Source organism: Silurus meridionalis, chromosome 18 (genome assembly GCF_014805685.1).
Source record: "Silurus meridionalis isolate SWU-2019-XX chromosome 18, ASM1480568v1, whole genome shotgun sequence".
Classification (NCBI taxonomy): Eukaryota; Metazoa; Chordata; class Actinopteri; order Siluriformes; family Siluridae; genus Silurus; species Silurus meridionalis.
In genome coordinates, this window is record NC_060901.1 from 27,340,898 (window position 1) to 27,365,910 (window position 25,013).

At 40.7% G+C, this 25,013-nt stretch overlaps 3 protein-coding genes across 3 annotated transcripts; all 3 read left to right on the forward strand.

Annotated features, from left to right (window-relative positions):
- The first annotated feature begins 10,269 nt into the window (after nt 1–10,269).
- On the forward strand, nt 10,270–11,262 carry LOC124401590 (trace amine-associated receptor 13c-like). Its single transcript, XM_046873995.1, has one exon. The coding sequence runs from the start codon at nt 10,270–10,272 to the stop codon at nt 11,260–11,262; it is 993 nt and encodes a 330-aa protein (XP_046729951.1).
- A 5,873-nt stretch (nt 11,263–17,135) lies between these two features.
- On the forward strand, nt 17,136–18,128 carry LOC124401601 (trace amine-associated receptor 13c-like). Its single transcript, XM_046874013.1, has one exon. It carries the CDS (start codon nt 17,136–17,138, stop codon nt 18,126–18,128), a length of 993 nt encoding a protein of 330 aa, XP_046729969.1.
- Nucleotides 18,129–22,759: 4,631 nt separating this feature from the next.
- On the forward strand, nt 22,760–23,752 carry LOC124401563 (trace amine-associated receptor 13c-like). The gene has a single exon (XM_046873957.1). It carries the CDS (start codon nt 22,760–22,762, stop codon nt 23,750–23,752), a length of 993 nt encoding a protein of 330 aa, XP_046729913.1.
- Nucleotides 23,753–25,013: the final 1,261 nt, after the last annotated feature.

Sequence of the window (25,013 nt, forward strand, 5' to 3'; positions counted from 1 at the left end):
CAGAAGAGTGAAGGTTATTATAACAGCAAATAGAGAATAGATCATGCAAGTGTGATTCTCTGGTGTCCACAAATCTTTTTTTTAGCTCACATCATTAACATAATGAATATATGTAATAGGTTTGTTGTCTGGTGTATAAACAGAGCATTCATTATTTCAAAGAGAAATTATTTTAGTGCACATGAGAGTATAGAATTAAGTAAAGACTTTGAATGCAGTTTGTAAGACTGTACAGTTAAAATTGTTTTCGATTAAATGTGTGTTTATGTTGGTAAATTGTGAATTAATAAATAAAACCCTGATTTGATGCAATTAATGATTGATTTAGCATTGAAGTAATTCCATTTAATTATTGATGACAAGCTCACAAATAAGCATAGGTGTAGGTGTAGCAGGTTAATTTTATAAATGATATCATTGTATTTACTGCTTTTATTTAATTAATACATTCATTTATTTATTTTATCAGATGATATTAGAATGTTTGGCTTAATCTAAATCATAATCTTTATTATTTATGTGCCTTTGACATTAAAATAAAACATAAAATATGGATTTAGAAATGTAAGAAATATAACCGTGGCTCAAAATCATTTAATGTATGTTCAGTCAGAAGTAAACATTTCTTTATTATTATTATTATCTACCAGGAATTCAGTGGCAGCTGACTATAAATTATATTACAGAGGGTACAGAGGGTCACATTTCCAAAGGACCAAAAGGTGATTATGATAGTAATTCTGGATCTACAGTGAGATTCCACAAAGGGGCCATAATACACTAAGATTGGCTTAAAAAATGTGCACGTTTATAACTAAACCTGCAAGAATATTGCTGACAGACAGACATGTTAATAACAGAGCCAGGGAGTAACCAAGTGAACAGCTCCAATGGCATGCAAAATAAATCACAACAGTGCAGATTCAAAAACAGTCTAAAAACACAGACCCCACAAAACAGTTTAAAAACACAGACCCCAGAAAACAGTTCAAAAACACAGACCCCAGAAAACAGTTCAAAAACACAGATACCAAAAGAGTTCAATATTCCAAATATGGATGCATTGAGGGCAGGGGAAAAAAAAACAGTCCACCAAAACTGGCAACAGCGCAGAGCAGAGCAGGTCAGACGGAGACGCAAACCGACAGTACAGTCCATAAATCATACAGGCAGTAGGGAAAGTGCAGGTAAATGGCTGGAATATCTCAGGAAAATCAGGGTGGGGGAACCTATGAGACAATCTGGCAGAAAGTAAGAGTTTTGGAGTCCTTAAATGTCCAGTGGAATGGAAAAGACTGCAAGACACCCGCCAACTCGGACTCGATCCCGAAAGTGCACGCCACAAACCCGCAAAACCATGACTATATGTTTTTGTTTATTTTGTTCATAAAAATCAGGCCCTACACAGGTGACTCTAACTCTTATCCTAGTGAAACAGCCTAAAAGTGGCGGCCCATGCGGAGTGGCCCCCAACGGAATCCACTTTGGGGCAGCAACAGTCAAATGAACGTCTCTAGGTTACATATGTAACTCTAGTTACCCGAGGGAACAAGACGCTGCATCGCAACACTTTGGGAACGCCTTGCGTTTCCTTGTTTTGAAGCACGTCTGAAATCTGGCCAGTAGACAAGTCATGACTTCATCGTTGGGCGACGTCGCGACGACCAGGAGCTACAAAATGGTTGCGCGGTGGTAGCGACATTAGCTTTTGCAAAAGAAAGAAGGTAAGCGCAGCAGGGATGCAGGAAGTGTGGCCCGGGGATGTAGTGTCTTGTTCCCTTGGGGAACTAGGGTTACATACATAACCTAGAGATGTTCCCCATTCGGGAACTTAAGCTGCGTTGCAACGCTTTGGGAACAAGAGTCCAATCATGCTACACTGACCAGACCCTGGCTAGTGTGTGAGCATGTAGGACAGAAGAGCCCGGAGTGGCTCTGAGGTCAAGGTCATGGAAAATGACAAAGGTCAGCGGGGTGGAACAGCCCGCAGCGTTGCAGATGTCCTGGAGTGAGAATCCAGGGGACCAGGCCGTAGAGGCTGCCACACTCCAATAGAGTGAGCCTTGATACTGAGCGGAGCGGGGAGACCAGAGGACTCATAAGATGATGAGATAGCATCCGCTACCCACCTGCTGAGAGTCTGCTTATTGGCAGGTAATCCCTTACAGTTAGAGCCATAGCAGACAAACAGCTGCTTAAACTTCCTCCACAGACTTGTGGAGATAAGTATCCACACATAAGAATCGCACTGGACACAGCTAGTTCTGCTTCTCCTGGTTAGGGGCTAGGAACGGAGGCAGGCAGAATGCCTGCAGCACGACAGGTCGTGAGGGAGGTGTAGGCACCTTAGGTAAGTACCCAGGTTTCGGGTAGAGAAACGCGCTGGCCATGCCAGGGGCAAACTCCAGGTGAGACGGAGCCACGGACAGAGCCCACAGGACCCCGACCTTCATAAGAAATTTACAGACAGGTAACTAAGGGCTACTTCGGCCAAGAGCTGAAATGAACCATAAACACAACGGCCAACACCCAGACAGGCACTCTGGGTCGTGTCACGGGCCTTAGCCTCCGGGAGCCGAGGAGGAAACGTGCCACCAGAGGGTGCCTACCCAACGACTTCCCTGCAAGCGGGGTAATTTACTTTGCGATAGTGGACATTTAAACCTTCAGGATCGAGGGAGTCAACCCAGTGGCAAACTGCCCCTGTAAGAACTTTAGAACTGAACCAACTGGGCGTTTAATGGGTCCAGCCGGCGGTGCTCACACCACTCCGTGAACAGCCGCCACCTACGGCATACAGATACTGGAATGGAGGACAGTCTCCAGTACCTCAGCAGAGAGACCAGCTGCTACAAACTGTGCCCCCTCAAGGGGCCACGGCCATAGCCTTCTCAAATCCGGGCAGGGGTGAAACAGGGCTTCCCAAGCCTGTAAAAAGAGATCCCTCCTGGGTGGAATTTCACAAGTAGGGCACACAAGGAGGGACACTAGGTCTGCGAAACATGGTCTGCTCGGCCATCGAGGTGCTACCAAGAGGAGACGGGCTCTTTTCTGGCGAACTTTCTCCAGGACTCTCAAAAGAACCGCGATCGGGGGAAAGGCGTACAGACATAGGCCACATCTGCACCATGGTATCCAGCCCTTAGGGGCCAGTGCAAAGTCTCCTGAGTCGCAAACAGATCATACTGGGCTCTGTAAAACCTCTTCTATTTCTGCTTCACCACATCGTGGTGGAGTCTCTATTCCCTAGGCCTTGACCTTTGCCTCAAAAGGGCGTCTGCTCTCTAATTCAATTATCCCGGGATATAAACAGCTCTCAGTGAGGTGAGTTTCCCCTGGGACCACAGGAGGATCCGTTGCGCAAGCTTGTTTAAGAGGCGAAAACAGAGACCCCACTGGGGGTTAATATAAGAGACCACATGGTGGCCCCTCAGGTCTAGGAGGAAGTGTTTCATACCCAGAAACTGGTATTGGTAAGCTTCGCCCCCGAAAGCAAACCTCAGGAACCTCCTTTGTGCAGGAAGGATGGCTATGTAGAAGTAAGCATCCTTTAGATCTATCATGACAAACTAGTCCTCGGACTTGACATCTTTGGAAGTGAGCGTTCTGAACCTAAACCTCATAAGTGAGCAGTTCAAGGAGTGCAGATCCAGGATCGGGTGCAAACTGGCATCCTTCTTTGGAACAACGAAGTACAGGCTGTAGTAGCCTGACTCTCTGACCGAGGGGGAACCACTTCGATGCCCCTTTCCCCAGAAGAGCACGCACCACCTGTTCCAGGACCAGAGCCTGCTCAGGTCCAACCATGGTGGGACACACCCTGTTGAACAGGGGAGGAGAGGAACCGAATTGAATCAAGTAGCCCCTCTCTATAGTACACAGGACCCACTCAGACACATCTGGCAACCTCTCCCAGGCCGCCAGAAAATTCCTCAAGGGAACCAGGCCCTCAGGGCTGGCCTCTGACCCATTTAGAGCATGGTCCCACATGAGATGCTTTTTTGCTAGCCCACATCCAGGCTTAAGTGGATAGGGCAGCCTAGGCCCTGCTCTAGATAGTGTGGGGAACCCACTTTCAGCCCACCTGGGCCCAATAGTGTAGGATCCACACTTGTTCTACATTTCAAGCCTAGTAACTGCCACCAGTGTGGGCACAAATGGCCAAGTTTGCTGGCCAAGTCCTCCATTTTAATAAGATATTAGACAGCAAAGATTTTTGTTCTACTTTTAATTTAATAAAAAAATATTTTTTGACAGTATATCCTATTCACAGTTTGGGACAATGATTTGGGATGAAGCTATAAAGACACAGGTAAACATTCAATATGGCATTGGGATTTAATCTGAGAATCTTTTATTTTACATGTGTCTTTATTCATAGGGCAGGTGCTCATTAGATCTGTGTTGATATTCAATAGAGATTTTGTTCCACACACGTCTGCATAATGATGGCAACTTGTAGGCCTGTTGTTCTCTATGGCATTACATCATGTGTATTCATCTGCTGCCACTCAAACCCAGGGGGTGTGAGTCATTTATAACCTATAAAACCAACAAGCATTTGAGCAGGAAATCATAGGATTGTGAATTTCTACACTTTTAGTATTAAATCATCTAAATATGAGCTATTTCTTAAAACGCTGTAGAGAGCATGAATGTGACAAATCTCTCTGATCTCTTTTGTGATGCCTCCGATGTTCATCTGGATTATTGAGTCATGCTGGATTTTTGGAAGAAGTTTCTGCAGTGTTTTTTGGTTGATTTGTGGTTTCATCACAGTCTTTTCCATCTACAACATCGTTCTGATCGCTGTGGATCGCTATTTGGCTCTTTCACACCCTTTTCTGTACATGAACAGAGTATCAGTGAGAATCACTTGTATTATAATTGGTTTTGACTGGTGTGTAGTGGTGACCTACATGACATCAATTTTGTATTTCAATGGAAACTGTAATGTTACAGTATAAAGACATTCTGAACACTTATCTGCTTCTTCTAACTTTGGGGTAACAGTTAAAGAAAGAACATCATATGGTTTTGTTGGTCAGGTGTCCACAATCTGTAGAGTGTAAATCTAATATCCATGTAAAATAGAGGAATTATAAAGGATTTAACAGGAAATATTCATGAAAGAATATTGATTAATGCAGAGTCTGTTTCGAATATCTGCAGAGTTATAATTAATTTAATGCACCTCCTAAACCACGGATAAAACAGAGCGTAAATAAACGGATCAATGGTGCAATTGAGAAATCCAACAGCAGTAAGTTTATAAAATATTTCTTCATGTATTACAATAACACCACCTAATAAACTGTAAATATAATACGGGAGTAAACACACCAGAAACACGGACACTAAAATACCGAGGACTTTGGCTGCTTTTCTCTCAGATTTCATGGAGTGGGAGGTGATTTTCTGTGATTGAGGTCGTGTGTGATTATTAAGCTCTCTGATAGCAGTGGCGTGTTTCTTAGCGACCATAAAAACCCGACTGTACAATATGATTATGACAGAAAGTGGAAATAGAAATGATACAACAAGATCAATTACAGACCAAACCTCATTTACAAAGAAAAAACACTCTCCAGGACACATGACAGAACCTAGGTTTCTCTTCACTGGAACTAAGAAGCCCAACATTGTTCTCCTGCATGACATTTCCACTTGTACACACATGGAGCTCCATTAAGACACGACTGAACCCCAGGCTTCCTCACCAACATCAGGACCTGATCTCACTTATGCTTTTGTGGCTAAACGATTATAAATCCCCTCAGCCACACTGCAAAATCTAATAGAAGACCTTTATTCAGACGAGTGAAGGTTATTATAACAGCAAATAGAGAATAAATCATGCAAGTGTGATTCTCTGGTGTCCACAAATCTTTTTTTAAGCTCACATCATTAATATAATGTGACTTTAACTCTGGACTTGCACAGCACAGTGCACTTTATACCACACCATACCGCACACGGTCACTTTAAGGACAATCACATCAATCACCTTAAATATTCCTGTTTACTGTTCATACGCATGCTTGTATATACATTTATTTTATATAGTTTATACTTTTTATTTTTATTTATCTACCTCCTTTTTTTTTTTTTTTTTTCTCCCCATCCTATTCCCTCATGCTGGACCGTCGTAAAAAGCATTTCACTGCATGTCGTACTCTGTATGTATGTGTATGTGACAAATAAAAAGTGATTTGATTTAAATGAATTGGTTTGTTGTCTGTTGTATAAACAGAGTATTTGTTATTTTAAAAGAAATTATTTTAGTGCACATGAGAGAATAGAATTAAGTAAAGCCTTTAAAAAGCAGTTTGTAAAACTGTACAGTTAAAATTGTTTTCGATTAAATGTATGTCTATGTTGGTACATGAAATAATAAAATCCTGATTTGATGCATAAATAATCGAATTAACATTACAGTAATTCTATATAATTATTGATTTAACATTAAAATACAATTAAAACACAAATAATCACATCTGCAAACTTTAAACCTGTGACTATTTTTCCAAAGGTGTAGGAGCAGCATTTTATTAATTATATCAATGTATACATTTTTTTAATTTGATGTATATATTTATTTAGTTTATCAGATAATATTAAAGTAAGAGATTTTAAAGAAAACAATATTAAAACCACATTTAAAGGTATTGAAAATGTCCACCAGTGGCCGTTTCCTCGCCTCCTTTGCCAGATTGTCTCGTCGCCCCGCCCCGGGCATTTCAAGACATTCCAGCCCTTGTTTTCCCTTTGCGGGTTTTTTTTCGTTTGGATTTTGTATTTCCTGGTTTTCTCAGACTCACGCAGCTTCATTGGATTCTTTTTTCCTTGCCAGCTTGCGGATCACAGACTATTTTTGGCCTGCCTTCTCACTCGGCATTCAGGTTTTCCGTTCACCAGGTTCTTTTTTCCTCCCTTGGACTCTCTGATCTCTGGCTCTTCAATTTCTGGACTGTTGTTCCTACGAAGAGACCATACATTTTTGGACAGTTTGTTTTCTGTTCTTCCAAGTTTAAATACCCTGCATATTGCTCTAATTCTAATAAAAAGAACTGTTTAAATCAGACATGGGCAAACTACGGCCCGCGGGCCAGACACTGCCCGTTAGGTTTATTAATCCGGCCCGCCAAACATGATCAAATTCTATTAAAATAGGTACGGGTAAACCTGGTTCAATTTACCTTTCCCCTGTAATGCCCACGTTTTCCCAAAAGATGTCGCACTTCAGCTCCATTGACCTTGTTTGCATGCAATAATCTCTTGTTCTCTTACGAGAGCTTAATCTGATACAGTGAAACCCCGTTGTACGAGCTTAATTCGTTTTTGAAAATTGCTCGTAGGTCCATTTGCTCGTACGTTCGAACTGATTTTCCCCATAAGAATGAATGTAAAAGTGATTTAATCCGTTCCGAGATCTCATTCAATCGCTTATAAAGTACAAAGTATAAAGCACTTAAAAAGTAATTGTAGCCTATTTTAACAAACAAATATACCACAAATTACCGTAATGTAAACATAATTTAACACTTACTGTAAGGGAGCTCCCTGATTCTTCTCCCGTGCGTGCCCCGCCCGCACGGAGCTGCTCGCCGGCTTACTAATTACACACCTGTGATATATATATATATATATATATATATATATATATATATATATATATATATATATATATATATGAATGCATATATGAATTCGCAATACATGACTTGGCCATTCAGCACAACCAGGGTTCTACTCCTTAGATCCTGGCCACCCAGGCCCCTGCTTCTCAGACGCCAACTATCCAAGCCATAACAACCGCAATCCCAGCACCCATCCTGGCACCAACACAACAATGTGAGGTTCATCTTCTGGCCCCTACATGTTTTGCAGGGCAACCTGGTGAGTGCCAGTCATTTCTGCTGAACTGCAAGATCACTTTACAGCTCTAGCCCTTGTCTTTTCTGGATGAACATCAAGGTGGCCTATGTGATTTCCCTGCTTTCAGGCATGGCCAAATGGCTTTCAGGCATGGCCAAATGGTGGGCCTGGACACCCTGATCAGCTTGGCTACCCGGATCAACTGGCGGATGAGAGTTTACTAACGACCCTGGCAACCCAGTCCCTACCCTGCCCCAGCGTACTTTCTCCTGGCCACAGCAAAACCTCGCCCCATAGTCCCACAAATCCCACCTCCACAGCACATGGAGATTGGCCGCCACCCCCTCTACAGGACAAAAAAAGGAGAGACACCGGTTCTTGGGACTCTGTCCCACGAGTTAGCTGTGTTTGTCGACTCCGGGGCAGGCGCAGAATTCCTTGATAAGGAGCTCGCTTACCAGCTGGACTTTGAGTCTAAGCCACTTTGTTCGCCTTTCCTGGTCTGAGCCTTTGAGGGCTTTTTTCTCCCCTGGATAACCCGCCACACCAAACCCCTTTTGATATTCACTGCTGTGTTACATAAGATGGTTATCTTTCCTCTTCATCCCTTCACTGCAAGCACCTACCATGTTTGGTTTCCCACAGTTGCAGAAACATAAAGATAACTTGGACTGAACTAGCAACCAGGTGTTGGAGTGGGGGGTCTCCTGTCACGGCAGTTGTCTCTTCACTATTTCCCCGACCCCCAGGCTCATTCTGGTAAGGAACCACCCCCGAACTTAGCTCCCTCCCCGCTGAGTACCATGATCTTGGCACGGTCTTTAACAAAACCAGGGCAATTATCATGGAATCGGTATGCCTTGCTTTTAATGTCTTTGGCCTTTGAGATCCTCCAGGGGGCCACCATCTTTACCAAGCAAGACCTTCACAACGCTTACCACCTGGTTCAAGTCCGGGAGGGGAGAATGGAAGACAGCCTTGATCTCTGAGGCCAAACAAGCCTTCCTGAGACTCAAGAACCAGTTCACCTCTGCGCCAGTCCTCATTATGCCGGACCCATCCTGGCAATTTGTTGTGGAAGTTGATGCCTCTGACAAGGGTGTGGGGCCATTCTGTCCCAGAGAGAAGCCAGTGACATCTGCTCCATCTATGCGCCTTCTTCTCATGCCGACTTAACTCGGCCGAACAGAACTATTCCATCGTGAACTGTGAGCTGCTGCCGGTCAAGCTGGCACTTAAGGAGTGGCGCCATTGGCTGGAGGGCACGAAACACACGTTCATCATGTGATTAGATTGCTGAAACCTAGAGTATCTTAGAGCGGCCAAGCATCTTAATCCATGGCAAGCCAGTTAAGTCCTATTCTTCTGACATTTTCGCTTTATGCAGCCATCCACCTTAGGGTGGTCTTTTAAATCCTGGTTCAGCCTTTCCATCTGCTCTTTAGACTCCTAGTGGAAGCCAGAAGAAAAGTTGGTGGTAGCTCAGAGGATAAGGGGTGGGTAATGATTGGATCATCCGCTGAGGTGCTTGGTTTAAAACCTTGCCTTGGGAGCATGTAGTAAAAGCAACCACAAAGGCCTTGACATATTCATGGATAGTGGACCACCAAAATCTTCTTTTGATAAAAGTCAAGCAAGCCGGCCAAATCCAGATGGTTAACTAACCTTGACGAATGCCCCAATTGAAGGACCCTGGAGCAGACTGCTCTGGGGGCAAATAAGCAATTAACAGGGCCTTCTCCCAGATCTGGTTCATGAGTGTTGGAATTAATGGCCCATTTGACAGATGCTATAACTTTATAGTGGGTGGTAGGATGGAGGATACAGGCCTTTCCTCATTGGCAGGAATAAAAAAAAAGGGACAAGGCATAGGGTTTAAGATTTTTGAACCCAGGTTAATACGCAAGTGTAAATAGAAAACACACAAAAACAGAGACCATCCTGCTTGGTGGGGGTTGAGACAGCAGGTCTGCTGGATGTACGTCAGATTCTTGTGGTCTGTAATCACCTGAAAGGTGTTCTGGGCCTCCTCCAGTCAGTGCCTCCAGTGAGTGCCAATTTTACAGCCAGCAGATTAATAATATTAAATTATATTTAAACCTTTTAAAACCTTTTAATTAGTCGAGTTTAACATGTATTTTATGAATAGATGTTTTTTTTCTCTGAGGCTTACTGTGTTGAACTATTATATTTCTATATTGATGGATAAAAAACACTTCTATCCCTTTTGTTCCAATGAGATGTCTACATGTGTGTTATCGGGTCAATCAAAATTTAGGGGTGGGATCATTTATCATTTTCAACAGTATAAAAGCATCCAAGTTACTCACCCTTTAACTACTTGGAGTATGAGTTTATAGTGAGTTGTTTAATGAGACAAACATTGTATTCATGAACGTGACAGAGTTGAATCTCTCGGATCGCTGTGAGCATTTCTCCTGTCCAGAGAGATCTGTATCTCCTGCAGTTTATATCTTACTGTACATGTGTTCAGCTGCTGTGGTTCTTCTAACAGTGTGTGGAAATCTGCTCATCATCATCTCTGTTCTTCACTTCAAGCAGCTTCACACTCCGACCAACATGCTCGTGCTCTCTCTGGCCGTGTCAGATTTCCTCGTTGGTGCTTATGTGATGCCGCCGATGTTAATCTGGATTATTGAGTCATGCTGGTTTTTTGGAAGAAGTTTCTGCATCGGTTTTTGGCTGGTTTGTGGTTTCATCACAGTCCTTTCCATCTACAACATCGCTCTGATCGCTGTGGATCGCTATTTGGCTCTTTCACACCCTTTTCTGTACATGAACAGAGTATCAGTGAGGATCACTTGTATTTTAGTAGGTTTTGACTGGTGTGTAGTGGTGACCTACATCACAGCACTTTTGTATTTCAATGGAAACTTTATGTATTTTGTCATGTGTCCTGGAGAGTGTTTCTTCTTTCTGAATGAGGTTTGGTCTGTAATTGATCTTGTTTTATCATTTATATTTCCACTTTTTGTCCTAATCATATTGTACAGTCAGGTTTTTCTGATCGCTAAGAAACACGCCACTGCTATCAGAGAGCTTAATAATCACACACGACCTCAAACACAGAAAATCACCTCCCACTCCATGAAATCTGAGAGAAAAGCAGCCAAAGTCCTCGGCATTTTAGTGTCCGTGTTTCTGGTGTGTTTACTTCCATATTATATTTACAGTATATTATGTAAAGTTATTGAAATTCAGAGTGAAACATTTCAGAAACTGGTGATGGCACTTTTTCTAAATTCCACCATTAATCCGGTTATTTACGCTCTGTTTTATCCGTGGTTTAGGAGGTGCATTAAATTAATTATAACTCTGCAGATTTTCCAAACAGACTCTGCATTAATCAATGTTCTTTCATGAATATTTCCTGTTTAATCCTTTATAATTCCTCTATTTTACATGGATATTAGATTTACACTTTATAGACAAATGTTTGTGGACACCTGACCATCAAAGCCATATGATGTTTTTTTTAACTGTTACCCCAAAGTTAGAAGAAGCAGATAATTGTACAGAATGTCCTTATACAGTTACAAGGCAACAGCAAATAGATAATAGATCATGCAAGTGTGATTCTTTGGTGTCCACAAACTTATAAACAGAGCATTTGTTATTTCAAAGAGAAATTATTTTAGTGCACATGAGAGTATAGAATTAAGTCAAGATTTTAAAAGCAGATTGTAAAACAGTACAGTTAAAATTGTTTTTTTAATAAATGTATGTTTATGTTGGTATATCATTAATAAATTAATAAAACCCTGATTTTCAGCATAAAATATTTATTTAACATTAAAGTAATTCTATTAAATTTTTGATGACAAGCTCACAAATAAGCACATCTGCAAACTTTACACTTGTGACTATTTTTCCAAAGGTGTAGCAGGTTTATTTTATAAATCATATTATTGTATTAAGTGTTTTTATTTAATTAATACATTTATTTTGTTTATCAGGTGATATTAGAATGAGAGATTTAAAAGTAACCTATGTATGGCTTAATCTAAATCAATATAATTATTATTTATGTGCCTGTGACATTAAAATAAAACATAAAATAAGAATTTAGAAGTATAAGAAAAATAACCGTGGCTCAGAAGTGAACATTTCTTTATTATTATTATCTTCCAGCAATTCAGTTGTAGCTCACCAGAAATATTACAGAGGGTTCAGAGAGTCACATTTCCAAGAGACCAAAAGGTGATTTATCATAATGATTCTGGAGCTACAGTGAGATTCCACAAAGGGGCCATACTGCACTAAAATTGGATTTAAAAAAATGTGCACCTTTTAAAAATAAACCTGCAAGAATAGTGCTGACTGACAGACATGTTTTTTAACCCTATTTGGTTCTTTTAAACAACTATCACTTTGTGAGTCAAGGTTTAATGCCATGTTCGCTGATGTGGGCAGGCCCCACTATTTTGCTAGTATGTGTTAGGAGTGCGAGTGGTAGGACCCAAATGCAGGATGTGAGAGTCTAAAGTTAAAGTCAACAGTGCTGAGGTGTAACCAAGAGGACAGTTCCAATGGCATGCAAAAAAAAAAAATCACAACAGTGCAGATTCAAAAACAGTCCAATAACAGAGACCCCAGAAAACAGTTCAAAAACACAGATACCTAAAGAGTTCAATATTCCAAATATGGATGCATTGAGAGAGAGAGTCAAGAGGCTTTTATTGTCATTTCTACTATACACAGTGGTACACAGTACACAGTAAAAATGAGACAACATTTCTCCAGAACCCTGGTGCTACACTAAACAACAACAAACAAAACAACATAGAGCTACAACACAAGTTACATAAAGTGCATCGAGTGCAACCTAGTGCAAACAGTGCAGACAGACAGTGCAAACAGACGACACAAGACAAGACACAAAACCCAATATAGCGCCGACCAGTAAACCTACTGTATACTTGATTATACGGTACTGTACAAGAAGACTGTAAAAACTATACAAACTAAAACTATATCCCAGAAGTGAGCATAAACAGAACAATGTAGTGCAAAAATACAGCAGCAGTCAAAGGTGCAAAAAACTGCATGTAAACAGTATAATACAATGATAATGATAAATGTGCAAAAAACAGCAGTTAAGAGTGTGGTACAGTTTAGAATAATAAATAATAAATAAATGAATGGTGGTGGAACGGAGTGGAGTGTTAAGTCTAGGAAAAATTTTACAGTTCGTTACACACATTTGAGTGTGTGTGTGTGTGAGAGAGAGTTCCGTTTCAGTTCTGTGTGTTGAGAAGCCTGATGGCTTGTGAAAAGAAACTGTTGCATAGTCTTGTTGTGACGGCCCGAATGCTTTGGAACCGTTTTCCTGATGGTAGGAGTGGAAAAAGTGTGTGTGAGTGGTGTGTGTGATCGTCCACAATGCTGTGTGCTTTGCGGATGCAGCGTGTAGTGTAAATGTCCATGATAGAGGGGAGAGAGATTCCGATGATCTTCTCAGCTGTCCTCACTATCCTCTGTAGGGACTTGCGGTCCGAGGCGGTGCAGTTCCCAAACCAGGCAGTGATGCAGCTGCTCAGGATGCTCTCAGGATGGGGGAGGGAGGTGGGTTTTTCTCAGCCTTCTCAGAAAGTAGAGACGCTGCTGGGCTTTTTTTGTGATGGAGCTGGTGTTGAGTGACCAGGTGAGGTTGTCTGCCAGATGAACACCAAGACATTTGGTGCTCTTGACGATCTCCACTGAGGATCCATCAATAATCAGTGGAGATTGGTCGCTCTGTGCTCTCCTGAAGTCCACAACCATCTCTTTAGTTTTGTCCACGTTCAGAGACAGGTTGTTTGCTCCACACCAGGCAGTTAACCGTTGCACCTCCTCTCTGTATGCTGACTCGTCGTTCTTGCTGATTAGACCCCATGATGTGGTTCGAGCTGTGCATTGCTACACAGTTGTGAGTCAGCAGAGTGAACATCAGTGGACTGAGCACACAGCCCTGGGGCGCCCCAGTGCTCAGTGTGTTGGTGCTGGAGATGCTGTTCCCAATCCTGACTGACTGGGGTCTCCCAGTCGGGAAGTAGTCCAGGATCCAGTTACAGAGGGAGGTGTTCAGGCCCAGAAGGTTCAACTTCTCGATCAGGTGCTGAGGAATGATTGTGTTGAATGCTGAGCTGAAGTCAATGAACAGCATTCGTACATAAGAGGGCAGGGCAGAAAAAACAGTCTGCTAAAACTGGCAACAGCGCAGAGCAGAGCAGGTTAGATGGAGATGCAAACTGACAGTACAGTCCATAAATTATACAAACAGTAGGGAAAGTGCAGGTAAATGGCTGGAATATCTCAGGGGAGAAACCGATGAGACAATCTGGCAGAGAGTAAGAGTTTTAAGGTCCTTAAATATCCGTTGGAATGGAAAAAGCTGCAAGACACCCGCTGACTCGAACTCCTGAGTCCTGAGGTGAGACTCTACATGCCTGACCAGCTTCACTCCCAGGTCCTCCAATGGTACCATAGCTTTCACCTCTCTACCACATGGGCACTACTCGGACCTTGACCCACCTGTAGCAACGCTTTTGGTGGCCCATCATCAAAGATGATGTTCGGCAGTTTGTGGCTGCCTATCCCATTTGTGCCCAGTACAAGACCCTAAGGTCCTGTTCAGCCGATCTGTTTTGTTCTTTTCCTGTCCCCAGTTAATCATAAACCTGCATAGCTTTAGATTTTGCTACCATCCTATTCCCCCTCGCCGGCCAAACTACCATCCTTTCAATAATAGATCGGATATCCAAAATGGCTCACTTTATACCACTTCCCAAACTCCTCTAGATCAAAGAAATGGCCTGACTTCTGCTTCAGCATGTTTTTTGGCTACATTGTCTCTCCATTAATCGAGCCCCGGTCAGGGAACCAACCCCAGCCACTTTCAGTGCCGGTCCCAAGCCCGGATTAATTGGGGAGGGTTGCGTTAGGAATGGCATCCAGCGTAAAAGCGTGCCAAATCAAACATGCAGATGATCCGCTGTGGCGACCCCTAATGAGAGAAGCCGAAAGAAAGTTTATTGTCTCCCCAGTAATATTGTGTCTGGTGAAGGTCCTCAATTCACCACCAACCTCTGGATTGAATTCTGTAACCTCCCACCCGTATTTTACTCTCGAGAAGAGGAGACCCTGGTACCATCAGCAGGATCTATGGTCAACCGCTGTCACAGTGCCTGGAAGAATATCTGGGCTGCACTCCTCCGGTCTTCCCTCTTCTACGCCCGCTGGGCCAACCGCAGGTTCAGGCGCAGGCCCACAACAACATACAGTCCACCAAAACTGGCAACAGCGCAGAGCAGAGCAGGTCAGAAGGAAATGCAAACCGACAATACAGTCCATAAATCGTACAGGCAGTAGGAAAAGTGCAGGTAAATGGCTGAAATATCTCAGGGAAAATCAGGGGAACCGATGAGACAATTTGTCAGAGAGTAAGAGTTTTGGAGTCCTTAAATATCCGGTGGCACAGGAAAAACTGCAAGACACCCACCGACTCTAAATCCATCCCGGAAGTGCGCACCACAAACCCGGAAGACCATGACTTTATGTTTTTGTTTATTTTGTTCATGAAAATCACAGGTGACTCTAACTCTTGACCTAGTGAAACAGCCTAAAAGTGGTGGCCCATGTGGAGTGGCCCCCAATGGAATCCACTTTGTGGCAACATTATGCAAATGAAGTACTTTGTGCTGCTTTTGTTACCATCCTGAAACATTGGGCAAGCATGGTCCCATGTGGGATCCTTGTGTGCTAGCCTACATCCAGGCTAAAGTGAATGGGGCACCCTAGGCCCTGCTCTAGATAGTGTGGGGAACCCACATACAGCCCACCTGGGCCCAATAGTGTAGGATCCACACTTGTTCTACATTTCAAAGCCTAGTAACCGACCCCAGTGTGGCGGCAAGTTTGCTGGCCAAGTCGTCCATTTTACTAAGATATTAGACAACACAGCTTTTTATTCTACTATTTATTTAATTTTATTTATCCATTGACAATATATCCTGTTATCAGTTTGGGACAATGATTTGGGAAGAAGCTATAAAGACACAGGTACACGTTTAATATGGCATTAGGATTTATTCTGAAAATATTTTATTTTACACTTGTTTTTATTTATAGGGCAGGTGCTCATAAGAACTGTGTTGATATTCAAAATAGATTTTGTTTCACGGAAGTCTGCATATTGATGGCAACTTGTAGGCCTTTTGTTCTCTATGCTTTTGTGATGCAGCTGCTTCTGTTGGAGCAATTTATCTCTGAAAAACCTGAATCAGCCTTGCAGAAAGGACATTTCCTGCTTCCAGATCCAAGTTCTAGTTCTGTGAACATTTGGCCCACAGTTCCAGGCTTTAGCATAGATTGTTAGTATAACTTATAGAGGAGTGACATACCAGATGGCTTTCATTACTTTTCACTAAATTATTTAGAGTTTCTGAAAACTTTTAAGTAACATCACTGAAGATGAATGAATTAGTTTCTTAACTGTTCTAATGTACGGTAAATATAACATTTTTCTAAATGTTGTATATTTAATATTTGCTGTAGTTCACCTGAAGCCTCATTTAAGAATTTCATTGTACAAACGACAAATAAAACTTGAAACCTGAAACTAATGTAAAAAGTCGGAGTTAAGCTTTGGGTTTGCGCGCACCTTTATCAAATTTTTCAGCCTTAATTTAACATGTAAGATAAAGTGGTAAATTTGTGCTCTATCCAGAATTATAAAAGTCAGTTTACTTAATTCATCCTGGTGCCCTCAGATGCGCCTCGTATTCTCTACATCTTTAAAAATCAGTATTTGCCTAAGGAAAGTGGCATGACTGCCACCTAATGGCCTTACCTTGCTACTGCGGGAGGATTTGAAGGGTTAAAGGCCTTGATGAAATTACAAGCAGAGGCAACATGGCAGTGCGGGGGTAGAAACTCATGACCTTCTAATCCAGACTAAAGCGGTCCTGATGAGATTATATCCTATTAAAAGTTTATATGTATGTAGTGTGTCTATACATAACAATGTTTTTCCTTTAGTTTACATAATTGCTGGTATAATTCTCTCTACCGTACAATCGAGGCCTTTTTTTCCAGCATTACATCATCTGCTGCCACTCAAACTCAGGGGGTGTGAGCAATTTATAGACTATAAAACCACCATCAGTTTCAGCCATAATTCATTTAATTCTGACTTGTTACTGTTGAACAATGATATCATTTGAATATGAAGTATTTATTTCAGTGGTGTAGACAGTATGAACCTGACAGAGGTTAACCAGTCAGATTACTGTATAAATTCTTCCTGTCCAGAGAGATCTGGATCTCCTGCAGTTTATATCTTACTGTACGTGTGTTCAGCTGCTGTGGTTCTTCTAACAATGTGTGGAAATCTGCTTGTCATCATCTCTATTTTTCACTTTAGGCAGCTTCACACACCAACCAACATGCTCTTGCTCTCTCTGGCTGTAACGGATTTCCTTGTTGGTGCTTTTGTGATGCCTCTGATGTTAATCTGGATTATTGAGTCGTGCTGGATTTTTGGGAGAGGATTCTGCATCAGTTTTTGGTTGATTGCTTGTTTCCTCACAATCTTGTCCATTTATAACATCACTCTGATTGCTGTGGATCGCTATTTTGCTCTTTCACACCCTTTTCTGTACAGGAACAGAGTATCAGTGAGGATCACTTGTACTGTAATTGTGTTTGACTGGTGTGTAGTGGTGACCTACATCATAGCACTCATGTATGTCAATGGAAACTTCACAAATTCTTTTATGTGTCCTGGAGAGTGTGTGTTTTATATCAATGAGGTTTGGCCCTTTATTGACCTTACACTAACATTTATATTTCCTCTTTCTGTCATAATCATATTGTACAGTCGGGTTTTTCTGATCGCTAAGAAACACGCCACTGCTATCAGAGAGCTTAATAATCACACACGACCTCAAACACAGAAAATCACCTCCCACTCCATGAAATCTGAGAGAAAAGCAGCCAAAGTCCTCGGTATAGTAGTGTGTGTGTTTCTAGCGTGTTTACTTCCGTATTATATTTACAGTTTATTAGGTGGTGTTATTGACCTGCAGGCAGAAACTATTCAGAGGCTTATGATCGTGGTTTATCTAAATTCCACCATCAATCCGGTTATTTACGCTCTGTTTTATCCGTGGTTTAGGAGGTGCGTTACATTAATTATAACTCTGCAGATATTCCAAACAGATTCTGCATTAATCAATGTGCTTTCATGAATATTTCCTGTTAAATCCTTTATAATTCCTCTTTTTTACATGGATTAATATACTTTCATGAATTTGTTTTTAGAAAGGTTTTAATAATATTTGTAAATGTTGTAATTACAAATATCTATATCATCAAATTCTCAAAATCAGTATAGTAACATACACACTGTACTGTAGTGAGATGTGTATCACAGTTGCTTATTACACTTTGCAAAATATTCCAAAATAAATATTAATAGCAAACTCAGAAATGGGCTTTAAATTATGACTACTGTTTGCCGAATGTTTTAAGGTGGTGAATTAAATAAAGTGTAACTCTGCAAATATTCCAACATTTGATCTCTTTTCTAGACACAGTTATTAGATAACAAAAGAGCAGCAGTAGAATTTTCCTTCTTTTTCAATGAGAGTGAATAATCTTCTGTATTTGATGACTGCAACGTGCAAGGAATAAGGAAAAATCCTCTTATTGCATCTAAACTACAATGTTCAATTTACATCATAAATATGATTAATATGCAATAAAATTCAAGTTAAAGTTAAAGGGGGAATTCAGAAAAATAAGCATTAAGTTAGTATGGTTTACTGAATCAGTATGGTGTACAAACCCAATTCCAAAAAAAAGTGTAAATAAATACAGAATGTAATGATTTGCAAATTTCATAAACCCATATTTTATTTACAATAAAACAGAAATCATGTCAAATGTTTGAACTGAGAATATATACCATTTTAAGGAAAAAACAAGGTAATTTTAGAGTTTGATGGCTGAAACACGTCTCAAAAAAGTTGGGACGGTGCAACAAAACTGTTTAAAAAATGAGTGTTATTAAAATTAAACAGTTGGAAAAACATTAAGCAACTAATAGGGATTATTGTCAGCAGGTCAGTGAGATGATTAAATATAAACAGTGCATCTAAAAGAGGAAGAGTCTCTCAGAAGAAAAGATGGGCAGAGCTTCAATCTGTTAAAGACTGCATAAACATGATTCAGAAACACCACCATCTTCTCTGGGACAAAACTCTTTTAAAATGTACTGAGACAGAATGGAAAACTGTTCTGTGGTGAGACAAAACCATTGACATCCTGTTTTCTGGACTAAAGATTATAGGGACCAGCTTGTTTTTAGCACCCAGTTTAAAAAGTCACATCTCTGATGTTATGATGGTGCATTAGTTCCTGTAAAATGGGCAGCTTGCACATCTGGAAAGTTTCATCAATGCTAAATGCTATATACAGTTATTAGGGCAGCAAAAATTAAAATCCTGTATCAGACACATATGGGACAACAGTCCTGTCTCAAAATTTAACAACTGGTCTCCTCAGTTCCGAGATGTATACTGACAGTAGATGTGATGCGACATGGGGGGAAAATTACCTTCTTTTTTCCTTAAAATGGTAAATATTCTCAGTTTGAACATTTGATGTGTTTTTTGATGTTGTTTTATTTTCAATAAAATGTGGATTTATGAGATTTGCATTAGGAACAGCCTGAGGGCTTGTGCACATCATGTGCCTTTGACTAGCACCTGTTAGCCAATGTCAAGTTTTTGGAGCGGAAGCAGGACAGCCTCAGGGCAAGGTGTTTTTACATTTCCGAGTCTGTTTCTGCATTTGAGTTCACACACCTCCTGTGGCAGAATGCTAGAGCTTCTGCATCTCATGCAGTTGACCCTGGTTCAAGCACCAACTCTGAAAGAACAAACTAGCCAGCCATGAACCCAGCAGAAAGAGGCAAATCCTGAGATATCATGCACCAGCAAAAAATGGAGCACTACAAGGCACCCCTTGCTAAACCAATGTACCACATTCAACCAGTCGAGATGACTATTCAAATGCAAATGTCTGTTCCCCTTAGTCTCTGAGCCGTGCTCAGCAACCCTATACAGCAACTTGTTGATTGGCTTCTGCCTGCACCTGCATTGGCTCAGGATCCTGTCCCCCCCTGGCCACTGCTCCACCATGTTGGCAGAAGCTTTGGCACTCACTGCTCCAGTGCTGCTCGGGAGATCCCAGTCCCTGTCATGGTTTTCTCATCCAGTGCTCCCTTGCTTTTAAATTGCAACTATCCTTATTCATGAAGAAGATTGCCTACATTAATTTTCACCTCTTGGGCAAAGCCTTCGAGTGGTCCATGACTGCCTGGAGCCCCAAAGTGCGTCTGCTCCAGCAACTTGGGCTTTGCTGCAGAATTTAAGTGGCTTTTCAGTTACCCCATCAGAAAACCTTTTCCCAAACCTCTGGGCCTTGCTGAGGGCATCTCCCAGACTCTGAGCCTGAAAGAAAGTGCAAAAGTATAAGTGGATCATGGAAAAAGTTTAACAATTGTTTTGAACTTTCTTGGCTGGCCTTTACACACGATGTCCAGCTTTTCTTGAAAGATCTATCTTGTAAATGTCCTTAAAGTGTAATGTATATCTAAATTAATATGTTTGATACAGATGCAATTTGCTACAGATGCAACTTGCAAGCTCTGACTAGTGCACCCTCTGACTATCTCATCAAAGGATGTGAAAATACCAGTGTGAATGGATGCTGGCTAGGGGGCGTTGGAGTGACCAAATCACTGTATGATTGGTTAAAGCAACAGCTTAAAGCAGCATGGATTTAAATCTAGCAAAAGCCCACACTTTATTTCTGACCTTGTGGCAATACTTGATGTGGGGACCGAAATCTGATTGGATAGAAGCGACGTGGTTCCACAAAATCCACAGTGAATGGTCCTCATAAATGCCCTTTGGTGCAACACCCCCTGTGAGATTATTCTTTATGACAGCACTGATGGAGTTTGCAAGTTTTTTAAGTACCTCTCTATTTTTATGCATTTGTTTATCTGTTTATTTCCCTTCTTTTCTAAACACCTATTTTGGGTCCTATTGGCATTTCTATTGTAGTTTGTATCTCGCATAATATACTAACAATGACTTATTACATCAAAATGACTTAATATCAGATATTGCTCCTAATGAACCCCTAACTTCTTCTAGGCATGTTGTTTTGTTTAATAGTTACACACTTGTGTATCGAAACAAAGCAGGAAACTTAAACTTGTGTTCTACAGCAAATGCATTTAGAGGATTTCTTTTTCACCCTACAGATTTTTACACTGCTAGTTAAAAAAAAGTCACTCAAGCTTTAACTCAAGAAGGTTAAATTATTTCATTTCTACCTACTAGAACTTTTGTTCCAACAAGGAATGACATCATATGTCTGCATATGCTGCCACTTAAACCCAGGGGGCGTGCGTAATCTACAATCTATAAAACCACCAGCCGTTTCAGCTCTGTCATTAAACCCAGTATATGAGGAATTTCTTTCAGCATGAACCTGACAGAGTTTAACCTACTTGATCGCTGTGAGCATTTCTCCTGTCCAGAGAGATCTGTATTTAGGTTTATATTACAAATCCAATTCCCATCACAAACTTGAAATAAATGATGTAACGTATTAAGTTGTAATGTGAACGTCACCTTTTAGAGGTGTTTTGCACACTGAATAACAGGCTGGTGGTTTCATGTTGTGGCTGATCATGTTGTATAGTTTAATATTTTATATTACAGGTTATTTATACAGAAATGTACAGATTAATATTTGTGTAGATCAACAACAAACCGATTGTCAAAAGAGAAAATAATGATAATCGTGCTTTTGTTGTGTTTTTAATACGTTTCATGTTAAAATTATAACATGGGCCATGAACCTCACACAATTATTACACCCGAGAACAAATCAAATCTATAATAATGTACAGATAATTAGATTATTTTTGAAGCAGGTCAGAAAACTGAGTGAATGTGACACAGACACTGCGTTGGAAAATACAGTTTGCTTGCTATAAAGTCTTAAAACTCGTCATGACTGCAGTGTTCATGTTCCACTTAAAATGCGAATGCAGGTGGAAACAATTTGCCTCAACAATCTGATTAAATCTACATCATAAAAACTATGACTGGATTCCAAATTGTGCACAGATTATCATGCAGTCAAGCACAAAATCCTCGTCCCAAACCTTGAGAGAGTCCCAGGTGTCTCCAAGTGTCCATCTTGAGCTCTTTTAGGGATGTTCCCTGAGCTTTATGGAGAACTGTAACTCTCAGCAGCTCACACATCCTACTGTACACATCTGTACAATTCCCAGAACACACAAAACAAACACCATGCCCAGATACACCCTTCCACAATTACACACACTCTCACCAGATATAAAAAAAGACTTTCATTCTCACATCCAAAGAGACGTATTTACAACCTTCTTTCTTCTTTCCTGTTCCATTTTCTCCCTGGTGGTATTCCCAATAAATATACTTATCCAATGTGAGCTCTATACTTCAGCTTTTCACCAAGTTTAACACGATTTTATGTGTTTGGTTTCATATGAATGAATTCAAAACAATCTTAATTTACAGTTAGAGACTCCGTCGTGTCACGTGTCCCATCAGTCCAGTGAGGACCACATGAGACAGAGACTTTCTGCTGTTATTTTCTTTAGGACTCATTGCTCCATCGAGGTATATTAATTATGCAGTCATTCAAAGAAAGGGGGCGTGATCAATTCCTAGAATATATAAACCACCAGAGATGCAATTTATTGAGGACTTTTTAGATTTAGTGTTGTAGATGTCGAGGAAATGTTGTATTCATGAATGTGACGGAGTTGAATCTCTCGGATCGCTGTGAGCATTTCTCCTGTCCAGAGAGATCTGGATCTCCTGCAGTTTATATCTTACTGTACGTGTGTTCAGCTGCTGTGGTTCTTCTAACAGTGTGTGGAAATCTGCTCGTCATCATCTCTGTTGTTCACTTCAAGCAGCTTCACACACCGACCAACATGCTCGTGCTCTCTCTGGCTGTGTCGGATTTCCTCGTTGGTGCTTTTGTGATGCCTCTGATGTTAATCTGGTCGATTGAAACGTGTTGGATTTTTGGGAAGATTTTCTGCACTGTCTTTTGGTTTATTGGCAGTTTTGTCACAATTATATCCATCTATAATATCGCTCTGATCGCTGTGGATCGCTATTTGGCTCTTTCACACCCTTTTTTCTACATGAACAGAGTATCAGTGACGATCAGTTGTATTGTGATTGTTTTTGACTGGTGTGTAGTGGTGACTTATGTCCTTGCACTTATTTATTTCAATGGAAACTTCACAGGTTTTGTCATGTGTCCTGGGGAGTGTTTGCTCTATCCGAACGAGGTTTGGTTTATAACGAATCTTGTATTTTCTTTTATATTTCCACTTTCTGTCATAATCATATTGTACAGTCGGGTTTTTCTGATCGCTAAGAAACACGCCACTGCTATCAGAGAGCTTAATAATCACACACGACCTCAAACACAGAAAATCACCTCCCACTCCATGAAATCTGAGAGAAAAGCAGCCAAAGTCCTCGGCATTTTAGTGGCCGTGTTTGTAGCGTGTTTACTTCCGTATTATATTTGCAGTTTGTTAGGGAGTGTTACTGCAATACAAGCAGCAATATTTGAGATACTTGTGATGGTGCTTTATCTGAATTCCACCATTAATCCGGTTATTTACGCTCTGTTTTATCCGTGGTTTAGGAGGTGCATTAAATTAATTATAACTCTGCAAATATTCCAAACAGACTCTGCATTAATCAATGTTCTTACATGAAAAGCATTTTCAATTTTACTCCTTTTGATGTCAATTGTTGCTTTTATATTGGAAATAATTCAGTTTATATTGAAGATATAAATAAATAATGTAGTGTGCTGTATTATGTTATAATGTGAGTTGTTTTTATTCATTTTTATATCGCAAGTCTGATTTATGGAGGACTCACTTTGCCATTAACAGGACTAAAACTATCTACTGCTAACATCTTGGTGTTAGAAAGCACACCACACATTCAGAGGTGTTCAGACCTCAATGGGTCAGAGGTGTTTTGCATCACAAAGAGAATCTACACAATAACAGGCTGGTGGTTTCATGTTGTGCTTTGATGTTTTTTATCACAGAAGATAATTTATACCGGGACGTGCAGAGTTGTACAGATTAATAAATAATGACCAAAAACTAAGATTTCTAACAGACCAGGAATAATAAAAATATTGAAATGATGAATTATTTTTAAAGCCAGCAAGAAAAACCTACAGTGAATGGCCCTGATGGACCACAGACAGTGTGGTCCATCAGGGCCAGCAAGGCGTTCTCTACTGAACTAAACTTGATCAGAATCACTGACTGATGTTCTATTATGTATTACATTATTCCCAACAGTAAATAATCTTCATTTCATAGTGTTTCCCTCAAGTTCACATGTGAGTGTAATTTTAGGTTGGAGTTTCTATTTAATTAAACAATGTCTTTTGAATTTGATGGCTGCAACACATCACAAAAATGTAATTACAGGGCCATGTTTCCCACTGTGTAGCATGACGTCTTTTGTCCGTATACCGCTGGGATCTGAGGAGAGCAGTTGCTGAAGTTTTGAGACATTTTCCCATGTGTGTGTGATATAGATTTCTAGCTGCTAAACAGTTCTGGGTTTTCTATGTTGTATTTTTCAATTCATATAATATATATATATATATATATATATATATATATATATATATAGTAGAGAGCCAAAAACTGAGCCAACACAAGTGGGTGAGGGGAAAGTAGGAAAAACTGCATAGATATGTAACAATAGCATTCAGCATTGAGCAAATAGGCATAGGCAATAATGCACCACCATACCATCAGAAATGTGGCTTTTGGAACTGAGTGCTTATAATAACCAAAATGGTCCCTCTCCTCTTTAGTCCGGAGGACGTGGTGTCCATGGTTTCCAAAAATAAATTAACATTTTGATTCATCTGACCACAGAACAGTTTTCCACTTTTCCTCAGTACATTTTAAAAGAGTTTTGGTCCAGAGAGGATGGAGGCGT